The sequence below is a fragment of the Camellia sinensis genome, chromosome 4 (genome assembly GCF_055761805.1).
Source record: "Camellia sinensis isolate YWXY chromosome 4, ASM5576180v1, whole genome shotgun sequence".
Taxonomy (NCBI): Eukaryota; Viridiplantae; Streptophyta; class Magnoliopsida; order Ericales; family Theaceae; genus Camellia; species Camellia sinensis.
This window is the reverse complement of record NC_138964.1, coordinates 144,141,078-144,155,201: the sequence shown is the minus strand read 5'-3', so window position 1 is coordinate 144,155,201 and position 14,124 is coordinate 144,141,078. Positions and strand designations below refer to the sequence as shown.

The 14,124-nt window shown below is 36.1% G+C and overlaps 1 protein-coding gene across 1 annotated transcript; it reads right to left on the bottom strand.

Moving 5' to 3' along the window:
* Window positions 1–3,058: 3,058 nt before the first annotated feature.
* Window positions 3,059–4,852, bottom strand: LOC145823449 (serine/threonine-protein phosphatase 7 long form homolog). The gene is made up of 4 exons (XM_082922976.1): window positions 4,683–4,852; window positions 4,300–4,584; window positions 3,523–4,128; window positions 3,059–3,419 (listed from the first exon to the last, which is right to left on the bottom strand). The coding sequence occupies exons 2-4, from the start codon at window positions 4,432–4,434 to the stop codon at window positions 3,216–3,218; spliced, it is 945 nt and encodes a 314-aa protein (XP_082779102.1). The 5' UTR covers window positions 4,435–4,584; window positions 4,683–4,852; the 3' UTR covers window positions 3,059–3,215.
* Between the last annotated feature and the right edge of the window lie 9,272 nt (window positions 4,853–14,124).

Genomic DNA, 14,124 nt, shown 5'->3' with positions numbered 1-14,124 from the left:
AATTTAGAAAATTTATTAGTTATTTTGTTACTCTGCCAAGGACTAGTCCTATTACACTCTTGTCATTTGAAATGTGTACATGATAGTATTCACTAATGGCACAATTTTAGTTGGACATGAACTGATTAAGCAACAAAAATTATTTTGTACTATATATGTAGCAATGCATGGACTCGTTCTCCAGTTTTTAAAACAGTTTCCCCACTAACATTTGGTACATGTGTGTAATTTTTGATGGATTGTAAATGTAACAACCAAGATTAATGTGGTACAGTTAAATATCACAAATAGTGTCATCACCCCAATCTTGAGCAACAATATAAATTCCATACAAATTGAAACCCAAAAAATAATATGTTTTTTCAATCGTCCACAAAATACTACCAAACTGGGTTACTTTAGTCATCCATGTTTCTTCAACCATCTAATATGTTCATAATTGTGAATAAGCATAGTGGCAAAAGTACGGTAAGGCGAATCAATCTTTTTCAAACAGCCATGTTTACAATCAAACTTTTTTTTTCGTTGTAACCTTCCGGAGCCTAGAGTACCTGTTACAAAAGAAATTGCATTCAGTAAGTAATCAGCTGAGTTTATGAAGGGCATAAGTTGTTCATGGTTTGGGGACGCACCTCTCTTTGTATTGTTCAAGCCTATTCATAACCTCAATGTAAATACGGTTGGACGAATCGTTCACTAGGTCAACTAGTAGCCTAAACCTTTCCAGTTTATCAAACTAAGGAAACAAAACAAAAAAATTTCCATCAACAATACCATCATATGACATTGTAATTGCAATAGTGTAATTATGTGGTTAACATTGAACAGTCACCTTGTGTACGCCGGTCGGCATAACAACACCTTGCATGTACTTCATGACAAACATACCACAGTCGTAGCTTCATGACAACATACATATGAATGTCAAACTTGTGTGTAATGTTAATAAGAAAGCCAAAAATGAATAGCGAATGAAAAAATTTTAGAATACCTATCGGTTTTATGTTGGAGACAAGCGTCTTTCAACCTCTCTAATTCGAACTCCTTCACATTTGCAACATAAAGGTCTCCAAAATATTGTTGCAATAACAAATGCATTGTTTGAACCTATGCATGAATGTTGTAAGATAGATGCAGCTGATTGTTTTTTTTCTTTAAAAAAATAAAATAAAATAAACGACTTACCAATTTCCTTGCCATTAATTCACGACGTTTGTCATTTGTGAGGCTGGGACTCGAGTCAAATATATAAGCCATGCGATGTGCCATATCTATGTTGACACAAAACCAATGTTCTTCATGGTCGTTCACCGGAATATATATCTGAGTGACAATAATAAAAAAAGGGTCATGCAACGTTGCCCAACCAGTTTAGAAAATTTATAAAAAAAAAATAGTGACGACGTTGATACCCTAAAAAACTTAATAAATAATAAAAATATTAGTAAAATGGAGGGGATATTTAAAATAATCCTGTAAAATGGAAGAATGCTTGACACATTACTTCTTGACAAGCATGAAGCTTCCCAGTGTATCGAGACTCCCCAAAAAATTCGTCACATAGCTTTGCATGGTCCGCCCCATTGATAATATGTTGCTACAATTGATAATGCACAAGTATACATCAATAAGTATACATGAATAACCAAACATAAACATGACACACTAGACTACTCACCGATACATATGTGGGAAAGTACCACGTCCTATGACACTTATCGGGGAAGAGCCTCCTTTGTGCGTTTGTCAATTGTGCTACAACTAAATTAATAATCTGAAATACATGCATCAAATAATAATTTGAAACCTATATCCTTAAAAATGACTTCACATAGCAATATTGATGCATGAAATGAACACTTACGGAACCACAAATCCATGTTTTTGGTTGTAATGAGCACAAATCGAATCGGGTGGCAAATTCAACCGGCGTGTAAAACAACTCCATGACCACAATATCCTCACTGCATCATGTACAATTGAAGAGTTTCACTTATTGGTGATAGAGAGGAACATACAAACGCAATAAAATTACCTGCTTTCCAAATCCTTATCGAAACAATAAGCCTTAACAATTTGCTCCTCAGCAGATAAAGGACATGGCCTCACAATTTGTGTAGTCGATGACTTGTGAATTTAACCGAACACATAAACAATAAATTGTCATACTTCTTGCAGTGCATTAAAATAAGGGGATTGGAGATCAAGAACAATAATGAAATTAGTAATAACCTCAATGGCAGTAGCAGATGCTTCAAAATTGAGGCCAAGTAGTTTTCCAAGTAAGTTCAAACTCTAAAACAAATTACAACGAACAATAAATAATAAATAATGAAAAATCCTAAAATATATTTATAGGAATAGCAACATTGTATAACACATATATTATGTACATGACTTACTTGATCAAACTTATCCTCCTTTGTATCGAGAGATGAATCTGATTCATCTAAATGAAGCTTTGTCTTGGTTGGTACTTTCTGAGTGGCTTTCCTTTTCTTACCAGCAATGGCTGTAAAAGGTGAATGTATGTCCACCCGCGCATCCGAATGTTGAGTGCAAGGTCCGCCATATGGACCAATGGATGAACTAGATTCATCAATAAGTTGGAGTTTTGGGATTTTCTTTCTTCGATTGTTGTTCAATCTTACCTTGATTTTGTTCTTCGCTTGTTTGGTTTGCTCATGAAGATGGGCATCCAATTGCAAGTTGGATGGTGTGAGCGGGATTCTATTTTCCTCCATGTTCTCTAATGCTACCACAACATTAGGTTTTGGCGGGAGTGTATTGTTCTCATGTTCAACTGTAGGTACAACCGTAGATTCAACCACAACATTAGGTTTTGGCACGAGTATAGGGCTGACATGTTCCACTATAGGTACAACTGTAGATTCTACCACAACTCCAGGTGCAACTATGCCAGGTTCACATTTACAATGGCTGTGCCCCGCTTCCTGTTGTTTTGACATTTGCAGTGGCTCACATTTTTCCATGACCTTTGGAATGGAAGAATTAGTTATTCCACTTTTAACAATAACAACTAGTTCTTCCAAAACACTTTTCATGTCACAAACAGTCGTCTCAATTTTTGAAATCCGAATATCATTCATATTTTTCATTTCCTCACTTTGTACAAATGGTTGCATTGGCTCGTCAACAACAAAATTAACATCAACCTATTTATAGACACATCGTAAACAATTTAGTTTTCCATTTCAACATGAAAAATAACAAACAAAAACCAAACATAAAAGAAGGGCTACGCTAAGGATGACCTCCTCATTCTGGTAACCTCCTGATTTTTGGAATAGTTTCAGTGTCGCCTTTATTTCTGCATCACCCCAATAAGCCAAGGAGGGGATCGAACGAGCACGACCAGCATCACAACCACTAGGAGCAACACGATCAAAGTAAAACAACTGCATCAAAAAAATGTATTAATTTAACATGTACTATGTAATGAAAAAGGCATTGAAGTCAAGTATTTCTAACAAAACAATTTGTAATTGGTTAGGAGCATACCATTATAAGAAATAAGCATCCATTTGGTTGTGAGTGACTTTTCGAATTGTACTTGCATAAACCACGAACAAAGAATTGAAGAGTGAACTTTGACCAATTATAATCCTTCATGCCATCCACATTCTGAATGAGGTGAATGAATGATTGTTTAACAACATCCTTTGTGGTTGGGCATAAGAAGGCACCTAACATGTATAGGGCAAATATCCTCATAAATTCCTCTCCAGCTCCCTCTGTTTTGGTCAAATACTCTCTCAAAGCATTCAGTTTGATAGGTCCTTGGACAACTCCAAGTTCTTTAAATAGCTTGGGAAATGCTTGTGAGGAATTTTTTAGTTCTATTGTTTTGCCTTCGGCAGGAATGCCCAATAACTTGTGAACGTCTAGTTCAGTAAGGAGGAGTCGGCGCCCATGAACATTCAACGAACAAGTTTTCGGATCAAATTTCTGAACCAACCATTCGCAGAGGTCATGATCAAGCTTGGTACATCTGAGATTCAAGAGCCCTCCTAACCCACTACTAGTAACTGCTTCACGTTGTTCCATGCTCAATCTTCTTATTATTTTAACAATTGATCTCAAGGCAATTCGTGTTTGGAAATGCCACTGACAAAGAATATAGTGGGTATTAGAATAATTTAAGAAAGACACTTTAAATAACTTCATAATAGTGTGTGAATCAATTTCTGTGAGAAATATGAAAATACAAACATGTTATTACAATGTGTGAAATATGTCATAATAAAACAATAAATTGTTGTTCTCTTTGTATTTCACCTTTCTTGGTTTTGTGGGAAGGGGACCTTCGCACTTGGCTTGCTTATCAACAGTCCACATGTCCATCTCTTTGTACTCCTTGTCTTGCTTCTGCCGGGTTCTCCATTCATGTCCTATGTCCTTCTTCATATACATTGCCTCAAAAGTAAATATAAGTGATGCAAGTAGAACATAAAAGACAAAGATAATATAAAATATGTAAACAGTATGTGGTAGGTAGGCAATGTGCAAACCGTGTCGGTAACTGTTATTTGTGCTTCTTGCATGCTTTTGTTTTCATCTTTGCTACAGGTTCAACCAAATGTATAATAAGGGCTAATATTTAAACCGAACATAAAACATGTATTTAAAATCATACATTGAATAGTGTGAAGAAATAATACTTGTAGAAGAAGAAAGCTGGTGTAAATCGTTTGTGTATGCAAGGTTTGTTGCTTCCTTCGCTCATTGTGTATTGTTATATATTATCTACATAAGCAAAGGTGAAATAATCATATGAGACAAAATCAAGTTAGTAAATGCAAGAAAAGTATACACACCAAAAGACAAATAATAATAAACACAACCCCTTCCTTTTTTGAGAGATATATACGATGAATACAAGAAAAGCAATGTACTGATTAGTTGTATTTAGTTGACGCAATAATACAAGCACACACTAGTTGTAGCTGATGACTTGATGGGGACTGTTACTACCGTCTCATGTTTTCTCTAATTTCATGTATTGAAGAACATCTAGTCCTTAAAATGTAGCAGACTGATGACTTAATAACAGTAAATCCAAGCACAAGCACACTGAGAGTTAAAATGTTGCACGTCATGTTCTGTGGCACCAAATGCCAAAATTCTATATTCTATTTTCTATTTCATCTCAAAAAGGGAAAGAGAAGGATGAGGAGGAAAGAGAGAGAAAAGAATAGGATTTTAAATTCCATTCTCCAAGTACAACATTTTGGAATGCATCTTCAAAGTGATCTTTCCCATCCCTCTCCATTTTTTAAGGGAAAATTAGTGAAAATCCCATGGCATTAACTTGTTCCCATGACTTCTTTGTTAATCTGTAAAGTCCCATTTTACAAATCGTTTGGAAGCTTAAATAGGTCCCATTTTATAAATTTCTGGAAGTTAGAATCACTTTATTTGTTTGTTAGGTATAACAAATTCATCATGGTACAATTGGACACCCAGAAAAAATAACAAAAAAAAAAAAATTTGTTAAAGATTGGACTATTTACATCATCACATGGCGACCAACGAGGGACGCAGTGGATACCCTTTTTGCCTTGCTGACTTCGGTGAGTTGATTATGGTGAGAGTGGCATTTTGGATCAATGCTCATTTTAAGGGGTGTTCTTATTCAGTCCAGGATCTGCAACTTGCAGCAAATCAGGTCAAATAATGTTTAAAGTACAGGTGGTGTTGCTGCTGGTTCAAGTTGCTGTGGCTAGATGCTGCTGTTGCTTCTCTGTTTTGGGGCATTTTGCTGCTGCTAGTTGATACCAATTATATGTAGCTTAGGGGATTGTTGTGGGTACCTTAGGGGACTGCTACGGCTGAGTTGTTTTGAGTCTCGGATGGGTATATTTAGCTTATTTAGGTCCTCTGTTGCGCTCATTTTTTAACTCCAAATCATTCTCTTCCAAGGATTGTACAAATTAATGACTATCATAAATAAAATTTTAAAAATAACTATTCCAGTGACAATGAGGTCTCAATTTCTGGTTTTGTTGTGCTATAAACTAGTCTCTCCCTTTGTACTTTTTTTTTGGTTTTTGTGGTTTCACTATTTCTTGAGTTGAGAGTTTGTAGTTATACTATGATAGATTTGACAATATGGGGTAACACTATAATCAATGAATATCCTAGCAGAAATTAGGCTTAGTTTGATTCCTCTGTTTTCCCCTGTTTTTTTACTGCACAATCTGAAATTCCTTTCACTTTTCAATGACAAAGAAATTTAAAACTCTAACCTACCTATTATGGAGAAAAGTAAGAAAGGGATAGTAGAAGATTTTGAAGTTCAGAATTTTCTTATTCGAATGGGTATTGTATATGCAATATGAACAAAAACATGAGTATTTCATCATATATAACTCATCAAAAACAACTAAGTCTCCAAAAAACACAGCAAACCCTGGACTTAAACAATATCAACAATAAAAAAAAAGAACATACCGTAGGTCTCCACAGCATGAAGGTGTTGGCTAATAGTTGTGGTGGCAGCAGCAACAACTCTATTGTGGGATCAAACAGTGGCTGATACAGACAATATCAGACTGGCGGGTTGAGGGAAATTGAGACCAGCAACGTGAGAGAGAAGAATGATATGCCAAAACCCCAAAACATATGTTTCTGTGGGAGCTTTTGGGTGGCCAAATTAAGCATGTTTTGATTTTGTAGGAAGTTTCAATTTGTTTTTTTTGGAAACACGCACAGACTGTGTGGACTTTTAAGAAGTCTTCTATTATTTTTTTGGAAACAAAATATAACTATTTTAATGGAGGTGGAGTGCCTACAGTCCACAATCTGGACTGGACCGTATTGTTTGGACTTTTTGAGGCCCAATTCATCCCGTTTTGATAATCAGAAATAAATAATTTAGGTGTATTTTAATTTTTTAAAAAAAATTAGGTCCCTAAAATGATCATAATCTTTTCAAATTATCGCAAATGTCATTACAAAAAGTGATGATTTAATTTTAAATACACCAAGTTTATACATTTTTTTAGTGACCACCACGGATTGCTCTATGTTTTTGTGTTAATGAAATACACAAAATTAATGGTTTGGATTCAAATTTAGAAACCGTGATGGGCCTCACGGGCCCAAACAGTACCCTCAGATCCAAATTATGGGGGGTTGAGGTAATCAACCTTTTTAAATTTGGTGAGGTCAAATAATTATGCAAATTTATTAATATTTTTTTATTTTCTATTTTCCACGGACTATTTTTTTTACAATTTCTTTTTTTATTGAAATTTCACTTTTACAAAATATCATTTTTCTCTCAAACTATAACTCAAATAAAATATTACTCCACCATCAATTACAGTCTATAATAAAATAAAGGGAAAATTGGTCTACGGTCCCTCGCCCACTTTTCGTAATGGAAGAGATCCACGATATTATTTTTTGATGTCTAAGGTCCCTCCCATCTATCACAGAGAAATTCAGCCCCCTTCATTTTCTCTACTCTCACTCATCACCACGATCAAATACGCACACACACAGAGTTCACTGTTCGTGATTGGAAACGCAATCATCATCACTCTGTTTCTGAAATACAGATCGATCATGGAGAGCTGAGATGATCATCGGAACCCGGCCTGCCTTTCCTTCTTCAATGGCGCACTCTAGCAACCACCCCTGCGACGAAGACGGCATTTGCATGATCTGCAAGAAGAAGTCGGCGGAGGACGAGACCATCACCGAGAGAGTGAGGGAGCTTGTGTGTTGCTGTGTGTGTATCTCTTTTTTTTTTTTTTTTTTTACACCAACAACCAGCAGCACAATCTTGAACCCCGAAAGATGTGAAGAAGAGAGAAGATGCGCACTCTAATGCTGCTTCGTTTTCTTCTTGCTTGGCTCACTCTCGTTTCATCTAGCTCTAGCTCTGGTAATTAAATTCTCAGCTTTCTGCATTGTTTGGTTGTTAGAGTCAAAGGTATATATTATGGAAGGCAACATCTCTGGGTTCAACTCTCTGGGTTGATCCAGAGAATTTCTCTGGTTTCAAGCATGGATCTTTTGGCATGTTTAACATTAAAGAAATTTTCCTTAGGTTCCACACATCCAGTAACATTAACGAAATCTTTTGGCAGAATTGAAGAATTTGTAATTCATAATCATATAACCAGGATGCTGCTAGAAAATTCAGTCCAACCCAGACAAATTCTGGGAATTTCCCAGAGAAATTCTTTGCCCAGAGAAATTTTCCGGAGAAATCCTTCAGAGAATTTCTCTGTCAATTTCCCAGAGAAATTCTGGGTTCAAACCAGAGAGAATTGAAATTTCTCTGAGTACCAAAGAAATCCAGAGAAAATCCAGTCTGAGGAAACTAGAGAATGAATCTGAATCCAGTGTGAGCTATGAAACTTATGTATAGTTGGTATAGATCTTTGATAATTGCAAGCTCATCACTGCCTGGTAAGCCCATACAACTTTGTTGTCTTCAATTTTTAGTCTTAGTCCATACAACCTCCTCTTCTTCTTCTTGCTCAATTCTCTATCTCTTATACAAATCCACAGAAGTATATAGAAAGCAGCTAGCACACCAATAGAGATACCTTTGACCCCAATCTATGTGCTTGCAGTGCTATACTGGGTATATAACTTACAAATTGATCCAACCAAAATTAGCTAACATGGAGATTACCAAATATACTAAAATGCTTAGAAAGTCAACCCCGATCTTCCTCTTGGTAGAAAATATACATTCTATAATGACGTCTTTAATTTTACATTGTTTACAAAATAACAGAGAATACCTTACCGAAGCAGTTATTGGCAATAGAGAGATTTTCTCTGCTTAAAGATAATAGATCAATCATCGGGGGATAACCCTCAAGCAGACAAGAATCAACTTAAGAGTATAGTTGGCTTATTAAATAGAACTACAAATAGTAGGTTAGTCTCTCTACTTCACTATAAAAGTGGATTTGACCTTAATGTTTGAGGGAGATGCTGATTTTAGTGACTCACATTGGCAGCAAATTGTGTAGAGAAAATTTGTGTAGTTTTGTGTGGTTTTATCAAAGAAGATTATGCTAGAGAAAATTTGTGTGGCTTTGTGTGACTCTATTCAGAGAAAATTGTGTTAGAGAAAATTTGTGTGACTTTGTGTGGCTCTATCCAAAGAAAATTGTGTAGAGAAAATTTGTGTGGTCTTATGTGGCTCTATCTAGAGAAAATTGTATAGAGAAAATTTGTGGTTTTGATCAAACCAGACAAAATTGATCAAAAGACAAAAAAAAAAAAAAAAAAAAAAAAAAACAGATATGAAGCTATGTAGAGAAATTTGTGTGGCTCTATCCAGTAACTTCACCAAAAGTCACCAACCAAAAGTCTTTATGTATAAAAGTCCAAAGACCAAACAATTGCAGATATAGACTTTTGGCAGAATTAACATTAACGAAATCTTTTGGCAGAATTGAAGAATTTGTAATTCATAATCATATAACCAGGATGCTGCTAGTAGAGGATCAAACCCACGGCAGATAAATTTGAATTTTCTCTGGAGTCCATGAAAGGCTAAGGAAATTTCTCTGGCAGTGTCCATGAAAGGCTAAGGAGGTCAGAGAAATTCAAAATTTCTCTGGACCAATTTTCTCTGACTTGAATTTTCTTTGACTTGAATTTTCTCTGGACCAATTTTCTCTGGATTGTTGTTGAGGGACCTTAGACATCATGCAAATATTTGATGTTCTTTATACTATAAAATCATAATATCAGGGACCTTAAAAAAAATACCCGTAAAATAAAAGTTGCTCATGTGGCACCCAAAATATCAATTAGTTCTCTGAATAAAATGAAGTTTGGAGGTCTAATTGATATTTTATAGATAGTTTGGACAGTAAAATGAAATTTCAAATGTTATTTCCATGTCAGTAACTTTCATTGGATTACAAACATAACCTAACAGCGGGGGTAAAATTAATCCAAAATTAAATAAACTAAGTGTACAATTAATTTTACTAAAATAATACAGGTTAACTTAATTTTCAGCGATAGTATGAGAGGCGAAATGATATTTTTTTTTTTACCTTTATTGAAATTATTAAATCTTCATATTAAATTATGTTAGCATATTTTGTAATAATAAATATTAATTATTATGATATTAATTACATCAACAATTTCTTCACAGATTAAGGCATGGTTTACATTTTGTAAAATGGTAAATTACACCGTCACCTTGCTTACCTATGAATACTTTCTCACTTTGGACTTCAAGCTATTATATTCTTTTCACTTTGGTCCAAATTGTAAGAGATGTTATACTTTTGTGACGGAAAATGCGGCATGGGTAAAGTTGACCTACATTTGTTTTTGAAATGACCAAACTATTATATTCTTTTCAGTTTGGTCCAAATTGTAACACATGTTATACTTTGGTGACGGAAAATGCGGGATGGGTCAAGTTGACCTTCATTTGTACGAAGACCTCCGCTGTAGACCACCTGAACATGCAATCCTCCATCGTACAACACTTCCATTTACCGTTTGCCATGACCTATCTATTTTGAAGTGGGAGAACAAAGTTTTCCAAGTTCTAAGAATGCTTAAGAACATTACCGTGGTCATATCAATAATTAAGATTACTCTATCATAGTCCAAGAGTAATGACTACTTAGAATTCATTGATACCATGAGAATAAGAACCAATGACTTTCTTCTATTGAAATTGAAAATTTGATGATTGGTTAATAAAGTTTATGAATGTTTCGAGTTTGAATTGTTCTTGTGACAATTGACCCGGGATCCTTGACGGGAATGCGAATATTGTATGTGTGTTTTGTCAAAGTGAGGTTAAAACAGTGGAACATATTCTTCTTTCTTGCCCTTTTGTTTGGAGGCCTTGGTCTATCATTGTAAAATGGTGGGGTCTTCAGTGGGTTATTCCTGGTTCCGTCAATGGAGTGCTACAGTGGTGGTCTGGGTGTAGAATGAAAACGTTGGAAAAGAAAATTTGGACAGTTATTCCTCTACCCATTCTCTGGTCCATCTGGACACACAGAAATGAGAGTGTGTTCCAGGGCATCCAACCGAATTCGGACGAGTTGTGTGATATTGTGAAGGTGAGAGTAGCAATGTGGATAAAGTCTTCTGAAATGGCTGTGGTGTTCTCTGTTACTGATCTTGTGTATAATATGCAACAAATGCAGTACTGCATCAGGAATGGAGGCTGAATCTGCTACTATCTGTGCTCTGCTGTTAGACTGCAATGTTGTGCTACTGCTGGTCTGGTTTAGCTACTGCTGGTCTGGTTGTGCTACTGCAATGGTGATCTGTGTCAAGTACTGGCTGCAAGTGGGCTGTGTAAGATAGAATCTGGCTGCAACCACTGGGCTGGGCTGGTGGTTTGCTAAGGTGAGCTTGCTGGTAGGCTACAAGTCAAGTCCTGTGTGTCATCTGATCCAATCTGCTGTGGTTCTGCCTGTGGGGTGTTTTGTGTGTTTGAATCTGTTGGTCTGATGGTGGATGGCTGGTGATCTGCTGGGTAGATGATCTGTTACAATGCGAAGGTAGAATCTGGCTGCAAGTTCTGGGCTGGGATGCTGGTATGATAAGGTGAGCTTGCTGTTAGGCTGCAAGTCCAGTCCTGTGTGTGATCTGATCCAATCTGCTGGGGTTCTGCTGGTATGGTTGTGTTAAGATTGTGGGTGCAATTGGTGCTTTGATGTCTGTTATGCTGCTTCCAGTTATGCTTAGGCTAATCTGCTAGTCTGATGGTGGATGGCTGGTGGTCTGCTGGGCAGAATCTGGCTGCAAGTTCTGGGATTGGGATGCTACTATGGTAAGGTGAGCTTGCTGTTAGGCTGTTAGTCAAGTCCTGTGGGTGATTGAATCTGTTGGTCTGATGGTGAAGGGCTGGTGGACTGCTGGGTAAAATCTGGCTGCAAGTTTCTGGGTTGGGCTGCCAGTTTTGCTAAGGTGAGCTTGCTGCTAGGCTGCCAGTATGGGTAGAATCTGTTAGTACTGCTTCTGGCTGAGACCCAGATGAAGCTGGTATGGCCGTGTATTGATGATCTGCTCTGTCTTGCTGATCAAGGCCACAACTGATCTGTTCTGTCTGGCTGAGAAGCTCTGAAAAGGGCTTTTTGGAAAAGTAAGAGAGAGAAAAGATCTTGCAGTGGACAATTGTGACCCAGGTACAAATTCCTCAGCATTTTTTGTGTATAATTTGTTCAGCAGTATTAATTGACAAAGAAATATGTTTTTTTGAAATAATGAAGTTGATTAACTAGTTTTGTTCCCAAATATTAAGGAAAGCTTTAATATGCAAATTAAACAGGACCCATATTTTTCATATAAAGTACAACTTATTCATCATCCAGTCTGAAGGTGGAGTATCCAAAATCTTGGTTCATAGCTACCCACCCCAAGTGTCCCTAGCTAAACTAACTGCTTTGGTAACAAATTAATCTAAATTTTCACTTCAATAAATAGTGAATCCTTGCAATAGCTTTCCAAGGAGGAGGTGGAAGCCAAAGATAATTGCTCCTCAAAACTATATCTTTCATGCAAGTCTAGTGAAATAACAAAACCAAAACACATGAAAAGTAAATTCTTGTTTTTATCTAGTTTAACTGCTTGTTTATTTGCAAAGGAAAAAGTTGCTGTTTTGGGGGAAACTTTCCACTTGTGACCTGCTGATGCCTGTTGAAGTGCATTACTTCCAAATCCAGAAGTCTATTAGTTGATTTATTCAGCCTTTTATAATTTTTTTATGCATTAGAAGATATTTTGTTGCCATTATATGGAGATCTAGACGGCGTAGATGAGCAAATAGTTGTGTTCTCTAATTTATCAAAAAAAAAAAAAAGTTGTGTTCTCTAGCTGTCTTTCCCACTTTGTTTTTTACATCGTGTTCAACTCTAGGTACTATAATTAAGTTAATATCTTATGCATCTCTACAAGCTGTCTTCTCTTTTTCTATTTCTTCTTCTTCCTCTTTAACTAGAATCTAACCTAGCTATCCTATAGTAGTGTGAAAACTTTTATTATTCAAGTTTTAATGGTATTGCATTTTTGAGCTTTTGGTGTTGCTGTCCCAAATCACCAAGAAATACAGATTTGGATCATTGTTATTCTTTAACCTGACTATGTATCCCATTGCTTTTTAGTTTTTATGGTGTTGTGAAGTCAAGTTACAGCCTAAGCAGTCTAAGCATTCACCTTCGGCCCTATAATTTTGCCCATAGGTGTATTAAAGCAAGAGGACCATTACTGGATGGTAAAATTTCTAAATGACTGCTGATCCTAAAACTGTAACCCCTGGTGAAAAGTTTTACGTATGCTTAATCATGTGGTCATGATGAAGAGTATGCAACTTATCAGGGTGAAACATATAAAGAATATGCCAAACTGATTTGCTGATGGGTTCAGCACAGTTTTTCTATAGATGTCATTGGCTAGGAAAAGAACTCAATTGTTACTAAAGAAAATATCAAACAAGAAACTATACCTCAATTCTAGGCCCTCTTGATGGTAGAAGTTGCAGTTGATTCTAAGTCAGATGCTTCAGAACCAGTCATATGCTTGAAACTGTCATTTACACTGCCAGCAGATGATACAAAAATCTATGATGCTTGAAACTGTCATGTTGGGCATTGGGGTGATTGCTGTTGCAATGATTTGGGACTGATTTGGGACACTTGATCAAAGCAGAGTGAAAACAGAAAACAAAAAAGGGAAAACAAAACAAAAACAGAGTGATTAAATATAGCAGTGAATGTTGAGCAGAGCAGTATATAGAACACATTAGGAGATCAATATTGCTATGGATGATCATTGTATGTAAATGTTTCCTTCATTGACTGCCCAATTTTTGTTATGAAATAGTTGTAGAACACATTTGTGATTTTATTGCCTTGCTCTTGATCCCTCTATTCTTGTATTAGTTTCCTAGAAAAATTTATTGAAGGTTATTATGGCTCTCTAAAGAACATGAAGTTCTGCTTTGTGAATAATTATGATGAAAAACTCTAATTTAAGACCTCCAATACACCTTTACTGACATGGACAGAGCCACTTGAATGTCACCCTCTCGCGACGACAATGAATAATTTATCGATGATGTGATGTTTTGTTGACAATTACATT